This window comes from Leopardus geoffroyi, chromosome C2 (assembly GCF_018350155.1).
Source record: "Leopardus geoffroyi isolate Oge1 chromosome C2, O.geoffroyi_Oge1_pat1.0, whole genome shotgun sequence".
In the NCBI taxonomy this organism is placed as follows: domain Eukaryota; kingdom Metazoa; phylum Chordata; class Mammalia; order Carnivora; family Felidae; genus Leopardus; species Leopardus geoffroyi.
Window position 1 is genome coordinate 12,896,138 of NC_059333.1, and position 19,704 is coordinate 12,915,841.

At 42.7% G+C, this 19,704-nt stretch overlaps 1 protein-coding gene and 1 long non-coding RNA gene across 9 annotated transcripts in view; one reads left to right on the top strand and one right to left on the bottom strand.

Moving 5' to 3' along the window:
• Positions 1–686: 686 nt before the first annotated feature.
• Positions 687–8,095, bottom strand: LOC123575902. Its single transcript, XR_006701070.1, has 4 exons — positions 7,943–8,095; positions 1,723–1,879; positions 1,225–1,430; positions 687–814 (listed from the first exon to the last, which is right to left on the bottom strand). It is a non-coding gene; the product is annotated as an uncharacterized LOC123575902 (long non-coding RNA).
• Positions 8,096–8,167: 72 nt separating this feature from the next.
• MIS18A (MIS18 kinetochore protein A) overlaps positions 8,168–19,704 on the top strand; it is a 45,199-nt gene continuing 33,662 nt past the window's right edge. For 3 of the 8 annotated variants that reach the window (XR_006701072.1, XM_045436865.1, XM_045436866.1), the window contains exons 1-5: positions 8,169–8,560; positions 11,279–11,345; positions 15,956–16,141; positions 18,348–18,452; positions 18,882–18,978. Coding sequence is in view for 7 of the 8 variants with exons in the window: in XM_045436865.1 (XP_045292821.1) it covers positions 8,218–8,560; positions 11,279–11,345; positions 15,956–16,141; positions 18,348–18,452; positions 18,882–18,978 (798 nt within the window). In the remaining variant the exon portion in view is untranslated. Of the gene's footprint in view, positions 8,561–11,278; positions 11,346–15,955; positions 16,142–18,347; positions 18,453–18,881; positions 18,979–19,704 lie in introns of all 8 variants that reach the window. The other 5 variants (XM_045436868.1, XM_045436869.1, XM_045436870.1 and 2 more) reach the window with 3 other exon arrangements.

The window sequence follows — 19,704 nt, forward strand, 5'->3', positions numbered from 1 at the left end:
TCCAGAATCACAACTGTAGAGTTCTACTTAACCCTATCGTACTTAGCTGTACCTCTACTCCAAAACTTAATATCCTATTCCAAACAGTACTAACATAATTACTCAGTATATAATATACACACAAATAGTCTTGGAATAACAATTTCAGTATCAACAATAGGAGCGATATGATTACTAGAAACCATTTGAGACTTTTTATGAAGGGGGCCATTTTGTTGTTGTTGTTATTTGAGTATCTCCTATAAGATATGTGTAGTCAAATTTATGTTTTAAAGTCACGTGAAACAGTTCTCCCTATGAAGGCTGCCACCCACTGAATATATTAAATATTTCAATATTTAGAGATTGCTTTTTAAAAATTTTGGTTTTACAATTGTGTAAAATAGTCACGATTCCAAAGTCAAAGACACAAAATAAGGTATATTCATAGAACTCTAGCTTCTGTTCCTGTCCTCCCTTCCTGTAACTTTCAATCAAGTAAGTACTTTCTAAAAGTTTTCAGTTTATCCTTCGATTTTTAAAAATATAAGTATTCAGTCTTTCTCTTCCCCCATTTTGAAATGTCAAATAGCAAACTTCATTTCTTTAAACCTTGCCTTTTCCACTTACCAGCTTATTCTGGGGATCTCTCGTGGCATGGAGAGAGATTTTTTTCTTTTTCACAGATGCATAATGCCGCCATTTTATGGGTACAGTACAACTTATTCTTCCAGTTCCCAGTTGGTGGATGTTTGAGTTGTTTTCGATCTTTGCTGTTGCAAATAATGCTGCAATGCCCGTGTTCGTGTTTTTATCATATTCTTGGAATCGATTCCTGAAAGCAAGAATTCTGTCAAAGGCTACATACTAATGTAATTGTGTTAGATATCACCAAATTCCTTTCCGTAGATGTTATAATTACTTGTGTCTCTATCAGCAATGTATCAAACTACCTGTTTTCCTGGACAATAGCCTGGACAAAAAATTATTTTGTCAACCTTCTAGATTTTATCAAACTGATAGGTGAGCTACTGGTTTTCAGCATAGTTTAAAAATAAATGTAGAGAATCTTTTCGTATATTAAATATTTGCTTTTCTTTTAGTGAGACCTCGCATCTCACATTTCTTGTTGCAGCACATTTTTGAATAAGAAAGGATGTGGTGAGGATATGTTTTCTAAGTTTAGTTATGTCTGAAAATGTTAACTGTATCTGGTCATGATTTGAGTGGGTATGTAATACTTACCTGAAACTTATTTGCCCTCTGAACTTTGACCTTTCTAGCTGCTGAAGTTGAGTTGCTGATGAGACATCTAATGCTACTCTGATTTTTCTCTTTTTGAAACTTTGTAATCTTCTCTGAAGCACTGGAGTTTTGATTGTTCACAATGCTAAGTCTTAGTGTGAGATTAATTCATTCCTTGGGCTGGGCAGTCGGTATATCCTTTCCATCTGAAATGTTCATACATTTTAGCTCTGAGAATTTATATTGTATTATTTCTTTATTTGTTCTTCTTTATTTTGTCTTTCCTGTCCACTTGATCTGGCTTTAGTCAGATGTTGGACCTCCTGGACTGATTGCTTATGGGTTTGATCTTTTTCTCTCCCTTTTATATTTCTTAGTTATTTAATTTTGTTTTCTGTGAATTTTCTTAAACTTGATCTTCCAATTCTTTTACTATGCATGCAACAACATTGCATCAAATCTGTCTAAAGATCCATAATTTGTGTCTTTGATACTTACGGTCTCTCTAGTATTACTCCAGATCTTGGAGTTAGTCTTCACTTTTTGATCAGTCTCTGTTGAGTCTGGAGAACTTCCTCTTAGTTAAAAGGGAGATTTATAGGTGTTTGATACGGGCATTAAAGACTCATATTCGCTGAGTCCTTCCTCTGGTTGTCTGTTTAAAACATGGAAAGAACCAGGGGAAACAAAGGAAAGAATGTGAGGGACTGACTTACGAATTTTATACTGGAAATGCATTCTTCTCTTACAGGATATTGTAATTCTCCAGAATTAGCCCCCTTGAAAGACTGTATTTTGAAAACCACAAGGCACTACCAAATATATGGTGTCATATTTCAACAATTTGGTATAGGGCTGTGACTGCTGTACTTGGGGTCCAGAGACCTAGGTTCTGGACCTGACTAAATCTGTGTATTAGTCAAGGCTCTTGGTAGACAGAAACCCAATTCTAACTAGCTTAAACACCAGCGGGTCTTTTATTTATTTTTATTTTTTTAATGTTTATTTTTGAGAGAGACAGAGACAGAGCGCGAGCGGGGGAGGGGCAGAGAGAGAGAGGGAGACACAGAATCTGAAGCAGGCTCCAGGCTCCGAGCTGTCAGCACAGAGCCCGACGCGGGGCTCGAACTCACGGACCGCAAGATCATGACCTGAGCTGAAGTTGGACGCTCAACCGACGGAGCCATCCAGGCACCCGAACACCAGGGGGTCTTAATGGGAACATGTTGTGAGGGGTGCCCACAAATCTGGAGGGAGACCCTTGGGAATGGGGATTCGGCCGCTACCCTTGACCCACACCTCATATCTTGTGTCTCTCTGAGGGTCAGTGTCATGCCAGGATGTTCCACATCGCTGGGGACATGGCTGATGACAGCTCTGGGATCATGATTCAAGAGGAAAGGTGAGCAGAAGACTCTCCCTCCAAACTTTGGCATGAAACGTCCCAGGGACGGACTGAGATTGGCTCTAGTTCTGACAGCTGTTCACCTCGAACCAATCTCTGTGGTCGGGAAGGTCGTGGTCTGGGATGGGACGTGCGTGGAGTGAGACCTTCAGGATGGAAAGCCCACCAGAGCAGCATTGTAGGAGTGAGGGAGGAGGTGGCGTAGTTTTCCCAAGAAGAGGGGAAGCGTGCTGGGCATATAACAGCCCAGATGTCCACTTATCTCTGCCGCTAATTAGATCCAGGACTCCTAAACCACACTGGGCCTCAGCCTTTCTATTTGTGGAGTGAGACATGGAGATGAGGCGCTTCTCTGATTCGCCCCCAGCTCAAATATATTATGAATTTACTGAAAATCAGATGCTTTTCTCCTTATTCTTTTTTAACTTGCGTGAGAATTAAATATATCTGCTAAAGAACGGAAAAGCGTGATTCCACACATTAAATAGGAGAGGGAAACAGAACTATTTAAAGAACATCCTGCATCAGGATTGTGAAGAAGGTGAAGCATATTCCTGTAGTTATTGTTTCGCCCCTGCAGCACAGATAGAAATAGCTAACCAAATTTTTCCCACAGCACATTTTATCCCCCTGAGAAGGGCTCTGATTGTGCCAGGAGGTCCCTGGGGACTGAGTGCCCAGCATGGCCTTCTCTTGGTTGCCAGCTGGTCAGGGCAGGCAGCTGTGGATGCCATTTGGCTCCCAGTGTCTCTACCAGTAAGAGTTGGACCAAGAGGTCCTCAAATTCAACTGCGGCTAGCTCTCTACTTACTAGTGGGACCAACTGATGGACCCTGGGACCTGCAAACACTCCTCACTGTCATTCTTGTGTAAGGGTCAGGAAGTGTAGCAGTTACAATCTAGGTCATGATGGTAACCAGCAGCCATTAATTTCTGATTTCCCTCGATTGCCGGTGCGCTTTTAAAAAGGCACAAATTCTTCCAGCAAAATTGTCAAGGTCTCATTTGTTTCTTCTCCCCCTTTTTTTTCCTGTTCCTTCTCTCTCCTAGTTATATTTTCTTGCTTTGTCTCTTTCTCTTTCTACTAGGGCTTGCCACATATATTTATTAGACTAGAATTTGTTTGTTAAACACACCATGGCTTTTTAAATTTTTTTTAACGTATATTTATTTTTGAGACAGAGAGGGACAGAGCATGAGCAGGGGAGGGGCAGAGAGAGAGAGGGAGACACAGCATCCGAAGCAGGCTCCAGGCTCTGAGCTGTCAGCACAGAGCCCGACACGAGGCTCGGACTCACAAACTGTGAGATCATGACCTGAGCTGAAGCCGGGCACTCAGCCGACTGAGCCACCCAGGCGCCCCTTACGTGCATGGTTTTTGAACCCAGCCAGAAATGATAGTTGAATCAGGTAGTCTGAGTAATGGTATGTCGAGCAAGAAGGATGGAAGGATAGAATCGAAATGAAATCTTGCTTTGAATTGTGCTTCCCACTATGTTCTTAGAGCTTACTTGGTAAGGGGAGCCTGTTCTTTGCCCCTGGACGAGGACAAGGGCAGCCTGTGTGCGGGGTTACCTCCATTGGCCACTCCAGACCCACTCACCAAGCAGACTTGTATGGGCCACATCAATATGCTGTGTGCCCTCTGGATTCTGGTTGCACTTGGGCAATGGAGAGCTCCAGCAGGAAACTGGAGGAAGGGAAGAGAACAAGGTCAGGAATTTAATCTCCTGCCTCTCTCCAGGTCAACTCATCTGGCTGCGTCCCTTGATGGAAGGGTGATCCTCCCTCCGTGGTCTGCTTTTCACAGCTCTCTTTCCCTTGAGAAAATGCCCTCCCTGCATCCCTGTGGGTCAAGGCTATGGATATGGGTTCCTGGGCCCTTGAGGATCTCTGCTACATGCTGTCTTTACCTTTCTCATTTGACACTTTGTAAAGAAACCCTCCCATATTGCAGTTTGAGTGTAACTCTCTTAGGGACTAAATAATTATGCAGCTACTTCAGTTATAAACGGAATCTGTGACAGAAAATGGTAGTATTCAGTCCAAGATATTAATCTACACTGTAGTCTTTGCTTGAGGGTAAGAGTTATTATCTTCCTCCCCGAGGTGGGATTTGTTGGCGGACACCTGCCCCTAGTGTGGCTGGTTCTGCGTTCTTTCTCACCTTACCTGCTCCCTATTTCCATTCCTAGGCTGAAATGGGGGACAGAGGGGGCAAAACAGTTTTCACTTGAATGGGTTCCATCATAACCTGGTTTTGCACCCTCTGGCCCAGCATGGTTAGAAGCAACTCCCCCTGGCCCCCCAGAAACCCCCTGCACCCCCACCTGCAGCTGCCCACCCACGACCCAGGAAGGTCTCCCCTCGGGCTGGTCCTCCAGGGGCCCTTCACGCTGGGATGCTCACTGCTGGAGAGTCTTCAACCTTACAGGTTATCTTGGGCAGAATTTAAGACTCTAGGTGGCCTTCCCACCAGCAAAGTCCATATCTGCTTGACAACCTGTCTGGCTCATCTCTGTTGTGCCACCAAAACAGCTCGACAGCCCGACTCTCCCGCCCGCCACCGGATCCCCAAACACCTGGGAGCCCGCGGGCCCTGCAAATGGTTCGTCAGTGTCTCCTCTCAGCCAGATGGAGGCAACGGGGGCAGACACCCTCCACCTTCCCTAGTGGGGAGAAGTGGAGCTCGCAGCCCAGCCCGTGTCCAAAGAAATCCTTCTTAGGACGTCATCTTGGTCACTATTTTCTCTAGTCCTTAATCTCGATGAAATGTGGGAAGAGGCGTAAGGGCAGGAGGGAATTAATTTTCCAACATCCACTCTGAAGGATCCTTCCAGGGAGAGAGGCAATTTCTTCTCTCACACCTCTTGGGACGTCATTTTTACTGCATCTTGGGGTCTCAGTCAAAGTCTTCACCTTGACGTACTGTGTCAGACTGTGACGTACATTTGGAATTGCTGGATAGAACAAAACAGTTCCAACTGGCTTCTACAATAAGGAGAATTTGTTGGTTCGTGTAATGGAAAGAGTTCGGAGGTTGGGGGCTCAGTTTCTCGTTGATTCTCTCAGTTCCCCCCTTCTCTGTGTTTTCAAGATGACTGCCTGAAGCGCTCTGGGTATGTGCTTCTTTGTCCACATCCAGGCAACAAGGAGGACATCCCTTCCCTTAACCACTGAACAAGAGTCTTGAGGTTTACTCTGGTTCAGTTGTTAACCTGAGCCAGTCCTTATCACCAGGGGCGCCTAATGTGCTGACTGGCTTAAGTCTTGGGTGGGAGCCATCACTGCACCAAGACTGGAAGAGAGGTGGCTTACCCTCATTGGGTTAAACCTCTGGGGATCCATTCCTGGAACTGGGGGTGACAGTAGGGGACGTGAAACTTGGACTCAACACCTTATGCACATCTCCTGGCTGTGTAAGTAAGAGGAAGGTTTGGAATGGTTGTTCAGGAAGCCTCTGCCCCACCCAGTCCAAGGTCATCTTATTCGAGCGTCTGATTTTGTCCCCATGTAAGATATGGTTTTGTGGGAATCTAAATATTGTGTACTCATAATACAGACATACTTGTGACTACGAGAGGGGTTCATTTTGCATTGGGGCTGACTTCTCCATTAGGCACAGGGCCCAAGGCCCATGATATTTGTACCGCCCCATAGAAATGTTTTACTTTCTTTTAAAATCAGAAGAAAAAAAGGAACTTTTAGGTTAAAGAAAATGTTTTAATATACAATATTTATATATTCACCTTAGTAGCAATACAGCTGTAAAATGTAATTTGATTATTATTATTATTATTATTATTATTATTATTATTAGGGGATTGGGCCTAAAAGTGCACTGGTAAGAACCTAATCAGGCAGCCACGCTGTGCATTCCTTCTTTACTGGGCTCTCCCACCATAGAATTTAAGTGTTGCCAATAAGAACCGAAAACCTGACGCAAGAGGATCATTCCTTTGAATTCCAAGGTTACTACCCATTTGCTTAAAGAACAGATGTGGGTTGTATCACTGTTGTACCAGATATATTATTGTGCTTGAAAACAGCAGTCCAGGGAGGTCAGGCTTGCTTGCACAAAAAAAAAAAAAAAAAAAAAAAAAAAAAAGAAAAGAAAAAGAAAAAAAAAATAGAAGGAGGGAGGGCAATTTTCCTCCCATTGGAGGCTAATTAACATGGCCATGGTACACTAGGGTTAAAGCATTTTCAAGCCTATCATATCACTTGATTTCCCCCCCCCCCCCACCCCTGGTTTAACAATCCCCAGGGGGTACTGACCCATTTAACCCATGAAGAATCAGACTCAGGGAAGGAAAATTGCCTTTCCATAGTTTGCTACATGGTTACTATTTAATGGAGGGTTAGGTCAGCCTGCCATTTCTGACTCCAAAGCTTTTGCTTTTGCTCCTGCCCAGAGGCAACTACATTGGAAGTAAAATTTATGTAAACAGTTTAGCAGACCAAGTGAAGTGGGCAGTGTCTTAGGGTATAGGAGAGTCCCAGGAGCTGATCTAGTCTTTGGTGGGAACCGTTTCTCCTACATGCTGCAAAGTTGTCCATGATGCAGCTGTCCCTTCGCCACCAACCTTTCCTGCCCTGACGTGGTTCTTTCAGGTCTGGCTTTTGGTGGATAGCTGAGGAAGTCTGTCCTTACCATCCATAAGGGATGCCCCCTCCATGCAAGGGGCTAATGGCTGGCTCCCGGAACCGGTCAACAATCACTTCCAAACTTTCCATTAACACTGCTGCTGTTCACACTCGCTTCTCCAGCTTTTTCCTTGCATTGCTAGCCTGAGTGATCCAGAGCCCTTTCCAGGGTCTCATTCCAGCAAAAACAATGCACAAAAGAAACCTGAGAAGGTGGCTTCCCAATAACTCCTCTTTCTCCACTTCGAGGAAACGAGACAAACTAGAGCAGTGGCAATCAAAAGTGGAGCTGGCAATACTGACAGCACTGTCATCGCCTAGGAGCTTGTTACAAAGGCAAATTCTTGGGCCCAACGGACCTTCTGAACTAGATCCTGAACTAGATCCGAGAAGACAGGGCCTGGAAAGTTGTGTTTTAATCAGCTCCCAGGTAACTCTTAGGCACGCTAAAATTTAAAAGGCTGTAGCACGGAGGGTGGGGGAATGAGGCCGTACAAAGCAAGAGTGTGTCCCAACTCTCTCTCTCTCTGGGTGGAGTGTGTGGGGAGGCATATTCACTTTAGTAACCACTGTGAAAGTCTCAGTGAAGGGTTGGTAATTTAGTTTGGGACCTGTAAATTTCTCAAAGACACCGCCCCTCCTATTTAAGGGGCTCAACACCCTTACCCAAGTAGACCAGCCGCCAGATCTCTAGCAGCCTCAATTTCCTAAAAGCTGGAAAAGCAACCTCAACTTCCTCAAGCTGTTCTGCAGCTAAGAACAGCCGCCTTGGAGCAGTCCGACAAAGAGCAGGCGCACCAGCAGGTTGCCAGCCGTTTATTCTCCTTTAGGCTCTGCCCCTCAGCCACGGCCCCCTTCCGGTCTCCGCGGCCTGGCCCCGCCCCGCGCAGGCGCTTGGGCGCTTTTCCCGTGGCGCTCAGCGGCGCGGGCGATTTGGAAGAATGGCGGGCAGTTGGTCGCCGGGTTGCAAAGGTTGCTCTTCTACTAGCTGTACGTGTGGCGGCGACAAGGGCAAGTGGGGCGACTCCTCTCTGTTAGGCAGGCGGCTCTCGGAGGACTCGGACCGTCACCAGCTGCTGCAGAAGTGGGCAAGCATTTGGACCTCCTTGAGCGGGGACCCGTCGGTGGCCTGTGCAGAGAGGACGCGGCGCGAGGAGGCTGTGGAGCCGGCCGAGGAGGAGGACAGGCCGCTGGTGTTTCTGTGCTCCGGCTGCCGGCGACCGCTGGGCGACTCCTTGAGCTGGGTGACGAGCCAGGAGGACACCAACTGCATCTTGCTACGCTGTCAGTTGCCGCGCCGGGGGGGTGGGGGGGGGAGGAGGTTGGGCAGTGGGGTGGCGGGGGGGAAGCTTGGGGCCACCTTCTTTCCTAGCGTGCCGCCCCTGGACGGCCCGGGAGGAGAAGGAGAGAGGGGTGTTTTGGAGCTGTCTAGGGTTTTTAAAAGCAGAAAAATCTGGGAAGGTGAGCTGTCCCAGGAAAAGGAGAGAAGGAGGGTCACCCCTGCGTCTTGGGCTCATGAGACCGGTCCTTTTCTGGGGTCCCCCAGCCCAGAAGAGCAGCGATTGAACCAGCATCTTGTGGTTTTACATTGCTCAGTAAAAAAATGACCAACTAAATTTGGATAATACATACACGAGGTAGTTAGGAGGATTAAATGAGTTAATGTGTATCATGAGCTCAAAATGGCTAGTAAGGGCCACTTGAAGTGATTTTTGTAACGGAGATACCGTTAATCCTCCCAATCTGTCATTGTTGATCCTGGATTGCTTCCAGAGTTGCCTTCGTTAGAACAGCATGTACTTGGGTTGAGATTTTTGATACAGTAGGAGAATTTTTTTTTTTTTTTTTTGGTAGGCAAGACATAACATGTATGGTGTTAAATCTTTCATTTTGCTTGTAGTTTCTGTTTTTATAGAAAGTAGAACTATCTTTTTCCACATGCTTTTTTGTTCTGTTTTATGTATAAAACCCCTTCTGTTACTTTTTCTATAACAGTTTTTAAATTTTAAAAACTGTCAGCTTTAGACAGTTCAATTTACCCCACCCCCCACCCTGTGCCTTTCCCCATTGCTGCCATGAAAGATAAAGAAATGAACTCTTGGATTAATTTCCATTTCCTTCCGCCTCAGTTTGAGTTAGTTATTTTTACTTTGTCAAGGTTTATAACATCTATGTTCTGTTCTGTAGCCATAGCCTGGGCATTGAAGCTTAATATAATGTTTGTATGAATTTGTTTCTCAACTCCAGGACTCTTATTAATACAAGAAAGCTTAATAGCTTTCTCATTTCTGAGTTGTTTATTTCATTAATCATCATCAGTAGTCCCTTCCCACCCCCACACCAATCCCCAAGAAAACTTCAAATTTGAGTGGTTGAAAATGCCTTTCTGTTCTCTTTCACATAAACGTCCTCTTGACTGCATGTACAATTCTGGGATCATGCTCCTTGCTTTTTCTAGGCAGGGACCAGCTAGTGCAAAGGCCCTGAGGCTGGTGTGACTGAAGAGCAGAATGAAGAAGGCGGCAATAAAAGAGAGGAAGGAAGGGGTCAGAAAATTCAGGGCCTTCGAGGCTGTTCTTCAGAATTGGAATCTATTCTAGTGAGTGAATAGAATAGAATTCTATTCTAGTGAATATTAGAATATTCTAATCTATTCAGCAAGGGAGTGGTATGGCCCAGATTTTTCTTTGGAGGAAGCTCTGAAGGGAAGGTTAAGTGTGGAAGTGGGAGGTCAGTAGGAGCTAGTGCAATAGTCTAGGCAAGAGGACGTAGTGATGGTTTGGGAGCAAGTGTGAGTTTCGTGAGGTGGAATTGCCAGGACTGATCGGTGGAGTGGATATGGGGGTTACGGAGGATGAGATGAATCAAGGGTGACACCTTGCGTTCTGATATGAGCAACTTGGTGGATGGAGGTGGAATTTACCCAGTTCAGGTAGACCATAGGAGGTGAAACCTATTGCTTTGGACATTTTAAGTGTGAGGTCTTTTTCATTTCCCTCTGTCCCCCATCCCTTCCTTAGTGTATCCTGGACCTAGATCCTCTGGGAATGTTTCCTGCTTCTGGGGTCAGCTGTGACACCATCCAAGTCATGGCCTAAATAAAAGATTTTTGTCCAAGTCCCTGAGAGCTCTGCATTTGAAACCTGGGGGTGTATGCATTGCCTTTTAACATCTTTCTTGGTTTTATTTTATTCATTTTTAGACTAATTAAAAAAAATGTTTCTTTATTTTGAGAGAGAGCGCATGCACACGTGCTATCGGGGGCAGAAAGAAAGGGAGAGAGAATCAGTGCTGACAGTGCAGAGCCAATGTGGGGCGTGTGTGTGGCGGGGGGGTGGGGTGGGGGGGCTTGATCCCACGAACCCCGAAATCATGACCTGAGGTGAAATCAAGAGTTGAACCTTAACTGACTGAACCACCCAGGCGCCCCATCTTTCTTGTGTTTAATCCCAATTTTACTGTACCTTGCAGGTATTCTTGGTAATCTGTGACTGAGGTTCTAGGTGTTCCGTCTTTACTGGTGATTGTATTTTCCCCTCTAGTTTTACTTGTTAATGTCAGTGGTTTTCACGGATGAGAAAGAACTCTCATTCTGCCACCTTTTTTCCAGGAGATGTACAGAGGTACATTTTGTTTTCAGCCACCCTTGTATGCCTGTGGGACTTTGGGCTCTTATCTTTCCTGGTTCTCTGAGTTCTAAAAGGATAATTGAATTAGAAGTTCTCTAGGGGCGCCTGGGTGGCTCAGTGGGTTAAGTGTCCGACGTCGGCTCAGGTCATGATCTCACGGTTGGTAAGTTCAAGCCCCACGTTGGGCTCTGTGCTGACAGATAGAGCCTGGAGCCTGCTTTGGATTCTGTGTCTCCCTCTTTCTACCCTTCCCCATTCACGCTCTGTGTCTCTCAAAAATGAATAAATGTTTAAAAAAAAAAAAAAGTTCTCTAAATACCTGCATGTGTAATATAGCAAACCACATTAATAAATTATTGTTACTTTGCTCTAGGTGTTTCCTGTAATGTTTCTGTGGATAAGGAACAGATACTGTCCAAACGTAAAAATGAAAATGGTTGGTGAGTAAGGCTATTATTATCTATTGGAATATGTGTATTTGAGAAAATGTTTATTTTTCAGCTAAAAAGCTTTAAAAAGATCATTACCAGTAAGATTAGTTGGGATAAAAGTTTCTTTCTGGTGGTCAGTATAGAATCAGCCAATTTAATGTATTAACTCTTGAGCATGGGTGATCTTTTTAGATATTGCAATGGAAGAGTTTCTAAATTTATTTTTTTAATTTTTTTTTTTTTTTTAACGTTTATTCATTACTGAGAGATAGAAACTGAGCATGAACAGGGGAGGGGCAGAGAGAGAGGGAGACACAGAATCCGAAGCAGTCTCCAGGCTGTGAGTCATCAGCACAGAGCCCGACACGGGGCTCGAACTCATGGACCGTGAGATCATGACCTGAGCTGAAGTCGGATGCCCAACCTACTGAGCCACCCAGGCGCCCCAAAAGAGTTTCTAAATTTCTAAAGTCACATTCTGACACTGTCTTTTGGGTGTTTGGGCTTAGTGCTAAAACAAGTTGAAAATTAAAAAAAAAAAAAGTCTATATCATAAAATCTTAGCCAAAGGATGCCTTAGACCAACACTACCTATGTTTTCTTAATGTCATGCTACCCATAGAGAATGCTAGTCTCCCACTTACACACATGTACATGTGGTCTGTCGAGGTAAACAGACAAGGCTGCATGAGGCTGCAGGCAGCCAGCACGGGGGCTCCAGCAAGCCCCAGGCCCCGTGCTCCCGCTCCCAGGGCTGAAGGCGTCACTCTCTTGGCATCCCCGTCATCCACTGCTACAAGTGGCATCTTCAGTAAACTGAATGGGAGGCTCTGCCTGTATAATTGTTGCCCAGGGTGTGCTTTACCGATATATATGAAGTAACTGTAGGCGGTACACAAACAGCTCAACAGAAATTAATAATCACGTATGTTTTTTCACGTGTACTTAAAACTTCTGGTTTTTCCTTTTAAAGTAATGCTAGCTAGAGTGTCCAATTCAAATAAAGTGCATTTCAATTAGGAGATTACTCTTTTTAAGGAGAATTACATTAATGGTAGTACAGGTAGTATGTGTAGGTGGCAGAAATGGTGCTGCTGGCAACGCAGGTGACCTCAGTTTGGAAAAGCCAGACTTAGCTTGTTTTTCATTGTAGATGAAGAAAGGAAGGCCTGGGGAGATAGGCCACAGGACGGTGCAGCGGTTAGAGCTAGCACAGTGCTGTGTCTCCCCTCCCTTCTTGCAAAGTCTTTCTTCTTTCCTTGCCGAGTTTACTTTTTTTGTTTTTAAGATATTCATTTATTTTGAGAGAGAGTGTGCGTGCATGCGTGTTCAAGCACGTGTTGGGGAGGGGCCAGGAGGGAGAGAATCCCAAGCAGTCTCCACATGCAATGCAGAGCCCAACACGGGCCCGAACCCACGAGCCGTGAGATCACGACCTGAGCTGAGATCAAGAGTCGGAGGCTTAACTGACTGAGCCATCCAGATGACCCCAATTTTACTTATTTGGATGCCACTTTCACCATTTTTGCCATATTCATATACCAGCTATCATGTACTCACTATCTTTCCTTACATTGACTCAGGATTTTATTTAAATTGATTTAAAAAGGAATCTAATGTATTACTGCCATACATATATCATTTGCCATTGATTAGATGTTTACTACAATGAAAACAGATGTTACTAAACTCTAGCAGGGATGCTGTCACCTCACTTGTTCTGAGCCCAAAGTCTGTTCTCTCGCTGTAGAAAGATTTGCACCTATGAGATTCGTGTTCGAGACTTCCTAGCACCAGACTGAGACTTTCCTCTTCTTATATTCAGGATTGATAGAGAACTAAAGGGGAATTGACTCATCCTCTGTCAGCCAGTGTTATTTAGTCCTGTTTACTTGTATCACCTGAACCCATCATTCATGCCACATCACACTGTCCTAAATTTCATCAGGGTCCCATATTCCACACTTGGGGAAATATCGTATCGCTTTAGAATGCTCGTATGTTTTTGATAGGCCTGTCCTACTGAATAGCTGCTTGCATCATTCTGCAGCTGGTCAACAAGAACACTTGTGGGTGTTAGAAATGTGTCGTTAAGGTAGGAGTGTTTCCTGGGTCCGTTCTGTCGCGTGTTAAGTTTCTTACATGCTAACTCATTTCTTGTCGAAAATCACCCTGTGATTTCTGGTACTGCTTTCTCAGTATTGTTGTCCAAATTTAAGGGTAGGTTCTGGCCAAATCCTTGCCAGCTGTGAAAACAAAGACACTACAAAACTGGGGCGCCTGGGTGGCTCCGTCAGATCGGCGGCCGACTTCAGCTCAGGTCATGATCTCGCAGTCTGAGTTTGAGCCCTGCATCGGGCTCTGTGCTGACAGCTCAGAACCTGGGGCCTCCTTCGGATTCTGTGTCTCCCTCTCTCTCTGCCCCTTCCTTACTTGCTCTCTGTCTCTCTCTCTCTCAAAAATAATAAACATTAAAAAAAAAAATTAAAAAAGAAAAAGAAAAACCCTACAATAATTATAGCTACTATCTCTTCATTGCTTCTCAAGATCACTCTGGAAGTGAATGGGTTTGCATGTGTTCTTCAGTGGTGTTTACTTTGATTTTGATAATTTGGGATAAAACAATGTTACCCACTGATCAGTGTGTTTTGTATTTTACCTTTATTTAAGTATCCTTTTTTGGCTGATTACACCTGCATCATATGTTACTTCACTGTCTTGGTAATTGTGTATGGCAGCCTCATAAAGATTATGAGGTTCGATATGTAGTGTGGACATTTTCCTCTTCACCGTTGGTAGCATAGGTAGGGTTCCTTCCTGGGCTTTATGGAGAAATATAAAATGAATAGAAATGTAAGATATTAAAATATCCAAAAAACATAAAATATATTTAAAAATATAAAGTAAAAAATATAAAAGCCTATAGAAGCTTAATATATGATCAATGGCATATTATGTAGCTAATTATATTACCAGTGAGAACTTATAATTTACTGGGCAGTGATTCATTTTGTTCTTGGCTCCCTATGGAGCTGCAGTAGTTAAAAAAGTCTCTCCGTATCTATAGGTAAACAATAATGCAGTCTAATAGATTGTTTGAGTCTTGGTTGGCTCCATTTTTTTGATGACAGGAATAGCTAGTTATTAGAAGGCATGATATAATTCTTTTGAAATAATAGCCATCTTTTGTGATGTATATTATATTATCATCACGAAATTTAAATCTTCAGTTATCAATTTGCTATGCGACAGGACTGTAATTTTCGTATAGATATTTATAGCATGGCAAATTTGGGTAGGTCAATTTGATGAGGCATTTGGGTGACTGGATTCTAAGATATTTTTTTTAAGTTTACTTATTTTGAGGGAGAGCTAGTGAGCAGGGGAGGGGCAGAGAGAGAGAGAGAGAGAATCTCAAGCAGTCCCTGCACTGACAGCATGGAGCCTGACACGGGGCTTGAATCCATGAACCATGAGATCATGACCTGAGCCAAAATCAAGAGCCGACGCTTAACCGACTGAGCCACCCAAGTGCCCCTGGATTCTAAGATTTAAAGAAGACATGAATCGACATTGGTGGGGCAAATTATATTCAAATATGCAGATCCTGAGTTGGGAAATAACTAGAATGAAGGAGCAATTAATTATGTGGAGAACTTGGATCATTAAGTAGAATATTTGTGAGTTGCCTATGTGGAGCATGTCTGGAGTGAGTAGAAGAGAGTTAGGTCGAAGTCTAATTAAAAAAGAGAAAGCTTCTCTAACAGATGCACGATGAGCACATGTCCAAGATTTATGTCACTCATTTCCTGAGGGAATCGGAACATGGCAAAGCTGGTTTAGAGAAGGACACTCTCTGGAGAACAAATCTAGTTCGTGTCCCCCAGGACAATAAAGCCTCCGCCTTTGAGGTTATCTTTTGTACTAGCAGAGAACATTTGCCTCTCCAGCAGACTAAAGTCATTTGTGGTGTTACAGATTGTTAATCTTACTAATCTGCTTTCTGTAAGTCCTCATCGAACTTCAGAGTCTGGGCCCTGATCCGGAGTAAGTAGTAAGTGCCCAATGTCACCTTTCAAGTAGAGCGAAGTGTGGCCCATGGGTCAGGCACTTCTTTTTGTAAATATATTTTTATTGGAACATAGTGCCTATCTGGTTATGTATTGTCCGTGGCTGCTTCTGTGCTACATTAGTAGGGGCGAGTCATTGCAACAGACACCATGTGGCCTACAAACCTAAAATATTTGTTCCCTGGATCATTACAGAAAAAATGTGTCCACCCCTGTCCCAGAGCGTTAATGATTCTCAGTGGGCTTGGTGGACAATATGAGATTAAAAGAGCCTGTGGAATCCTTTCCTTCTTTTCAAGTTTTAGATCATTCTTCTTAATACCAGATTGAGGCATTTACATTCTAGAAAAACTCCACATCAATATCCTCTCGTCACTTTTCTGTGTCCCCCATTCACTAGGTGCTTAAGTCATTGTGGCCTGGAGGCAACCGTCCACACTTCTAATATATGTTACTACCATTTCTTTCCTTCCTTATTCATATGACTTAGTAAGGTTGAAATAACATATTTTAGCCACTTAGATGTTAAATGTTTCTGGATTTTAACAGTGGGATCTTTGTTAGAACAAGTTGTACCCTGTTTGCTGAAGCACCGGCCTTTCGCTGTTGCAGTGTTCTGGAGACGTTGTACTGCTCTGGGTGCTCGCTCCACCTCGGTCACATCTACAGATGCACACCCAAGAGCCTCGATTACAAAAGAGACTTGTTTTGCCTCAGGGTTGAAGCCATTGAAAGGTAAGTCTGATAAATAAATGGTTATCTCCCGATTCCTCAGTTTTCTGCAGAAAAATTAGTATAAAAACAGCAGAACGAAATCAACACTATTTGGTTAAAATACATTTTCAAGTAATAATTTCTGACAAAAAGCCAATGATTTTTTTGTTTTGACCTGATATATTTGGCATGGGAAAATCAGACATACTAAATTATAAGGAGAAAGCACTCGAGAACATTTTACAGAGTAAAGATATGTTCAGTTTTTCCTAAAAAGGTTTTTAAGCGATATGTGTTGTCCATTTTATTTTCTCCCCCATTTTTTAGCCTAGAATATCATGAAGAATTAGGAATTTCAAAACCAGTTGGGAAAGAAGTACCTTTGGTGTTCTGGAAAAACAAATACAAAGTCTGACCATTTTCTTGAGTCTAGTGAAGAATCGCCTGCTTTCTCTGAGGATGCAAGGAAGTGCCTTCATTCTTCATGATTTCTAAAAAGTAAACATTTGGAAACAAGGCAAATGGGAGGCTGATGACAGACGTCAGTTAAAGAATTTCAGAGATCTTAATGGCCTTCTAATTAGCCTTTTTTTTTTTTTTTTAATGTTTTTATTTATTTTTGAGACAGAGAGAGACAGAGCATGAGCAGGGGAGGGGCAGAGAGAGAGAGGGAGACACAGAATCTGAAGCAGGCTCCAGGCTCTGAGCTGTCAGCACAGAGCCCGACGTGGGGCTCGAACTCATGGACCGTGAGATCGTGACCTGAGCCGAAGTCAGATACTCAACCGACTGAGCCACCCAGGCACCCCATAATTAGCCTTTTTTACTAGGAAACACAAAATTAAATAACTCATTTGACTCCTGCGTATTTTCACTTATCCTAGAAAAGATGTAATCCTCAAGACTTTAAAGATGCCTAAAAATCTTATATATCAGGAAAGAAGAAAAATTTAAGAAGAAATTAAAGAGCTTATACTTTCATTACTTGAGGTATTTTGTCACTCGTGCTGAGTTCCTCAGCTTTTCTCTTCAAAAGATTTAAAACAGTATTCTTTTTATCAGAATTGTGATTTCTCATCAAATTATTCTTTGATAACTTTAGTCTGCCACCTTGTTTGAAACTAGACAGGTTCAGACCAGAATTTTAAACTCCGCAAACTTCTTACAGCCCTCACACAAAAGAAGGATGAACAGGTACTGTTCACTGTTGTGTGGATGGAGGCCTGTCTGGAGAGATAGCAGATCTGTTTTGGTTTTAAGATAGGAATAGAAGACCCAGGCCCAAACAGTTGCTCCTTTAATCTCCATGAGAATTTTACTAAGATCTGTGAAAATTGAGGGAGAGGACAAGTGTGAAAGGACATGAAATCTCAGCTTGGTCGGCTTGGTACAAAACTTTCAAAAGTGGTACATATCTGTATAAAAGGAAACGTGGAAAACTTTGCCACAGGAGATTATAGTATTGAAGTTGTTTTTTCCTCTTAGGGTGGAATTTTAATGCCAAGGAAACTGCTTGGTTTTAGAAGTGTTTATTTACAGGTTTTTTTTTTGTTTGTTTTTTTGTTTTTTGTTTTTTTTTAAAGATTTTATTTTTGGGGCACCTGGGTGGCTCAGTCGGTTGGTCGTCTGACTTTAGCTCAGGTCATGATCTTGTACTCCGTGAGTTTGAGCCCCACATCGGGCCCTGTGCTGAGAGCTCAGAGCCTGGAGCCTGCTTCGGATTCTGTGTTTCCCTCTCTCTCTGCCCCTCCCCTGCTCATGGTCTGTCTCTCTCACTCTCAAAAATGAATAAATGTTTAAAAAAAAAAAAAAAATTAAAAAAAAAAAAGATTTTATTTTTAACTGATCTCTACACCCAGTACAGGACTTGAACTCATGACCCTGAGATCGAGAGTCACATGCTCCACCCACTGAGCCAGCCAGGAGCCCCTATTTACAGTTTTGTAAATTACTTAGTGCCACTTCATCTCCCACCTCCTCTCATTTTTTTGCCTTCTGCAATTTTGTCTCCCATGCCATTTTTCAGAAATACAGTCAATGAGGTTTCCACGAGAAGATAGTTCTTATTTGACAAAAGAAGTGACATACTGGAGTTACTACATGTGATAAAAGACTTCAAAAGAAATGTAAATTAATCAAGTTTTCTTTGGAGAAATACTGGCACCTTCTTGTTTGCTGTTTTGATCTCTTGGGTTACCAACACTGGGCCTGTTTTCCTTGTTTCCAGGCCAGTTTTTCTCTTCCTGCGTATTGTCTGCACCACAGCATCCCCTAACCTCAGAGAGCCGGGCACAATAACTTGGACGATTACTGTTGAAGTTGCCACATTGGGGTGACCAGAACTGACTCCATAGATTATTTACTACAAGTCCAATTTGAAATTATACGTGTTCCCCGAAGTTATAGAAACCAAAAAAGCAGTGGCTTCCTCAGGATCTTTTCAAATTTTTTAATCATAGAATTTTGAACTATGACTGTTAATGTTTTGGCACTCATAACTAAAGAGCAAGTTCGTTCCAGTAATGAAATACTTAGAGTGTTGGAAAATATGTAGGAATATCGGCACAAAGCTGTTACGGAAAAAAATACGATTTTCTGTAATACAACTTCCTACATAGGTTGCTAGTAACAAAAATAGTTATTTTGTGTTTACTTGGTACAAACAGATAGTGTAATATACTTAGAGTTTTAATACTAACTAAAGTGAATTTAATATTTGCGTCCTTTTCCTATTTTAACCTCGTACTGCACTGTACTTCAGTTATATTTTAGGGTCCTCGGAAAAGCAAATCGTGTCAGAAGAGAAAGAACTTTTTAATCTTGAAAGCAGAGTTGAAATAGAAAAGTCTCTAAAGCAGGTAATTTTGTTCTGTACTTCGTATATCTTTGTATGAACCACTTCCCTGTTAGTGAACAAGGGCTCCTCCACAAATACTCCTCACAAAGGCATCTGTTTTGATCTTAGTACTTTCATGGTAAGAGAGTGCTTATTTTATTTCAGTTGTTAGTAAAATTGATTTTGGGGGCGAGCCAAACTACAATTTAAGCTAAAGCTTTATCAAAAAAAATAATAAGTCATTTCATGCCTCAATCAAAATAGTGTATAATCTAAAACTAGTAAACTGTATTTCATTTGATTCAGTTCTCATGGTATAAATGACCCGATTTTTAAAAGCTCTTTATTTATTTATTATTTGAGAGAGAGAGTGCGAGAGTGAGCATGAGTGGGGAGGGGGGACAGAGGGAGAGAGAGAAAAAATCCCAATGGGACTTGATCCCACGAACCTTGAGATCATGACTTGATCTGAAATCAAGAGTCAGACCTCAACCAACTGAGCCACTCAGGCGCCCCAACAGCCTAATTTTTGAACGTTAACATCTTTTCATGGCCAGATAGGCAACATTCTGATGTGTGTATAAGAGAACTCCAGGTTAGAGACTGAGAACTACTGTTAATATAATGATGCCTTATTTATATAAAATTTAGTTTATGCCTCTAAATAATTTCATTGAACACTGAATATGTGTAATGCATATCATAGTCATACATTTTATTAATGATAAGTGATATTTTAATCACTTAA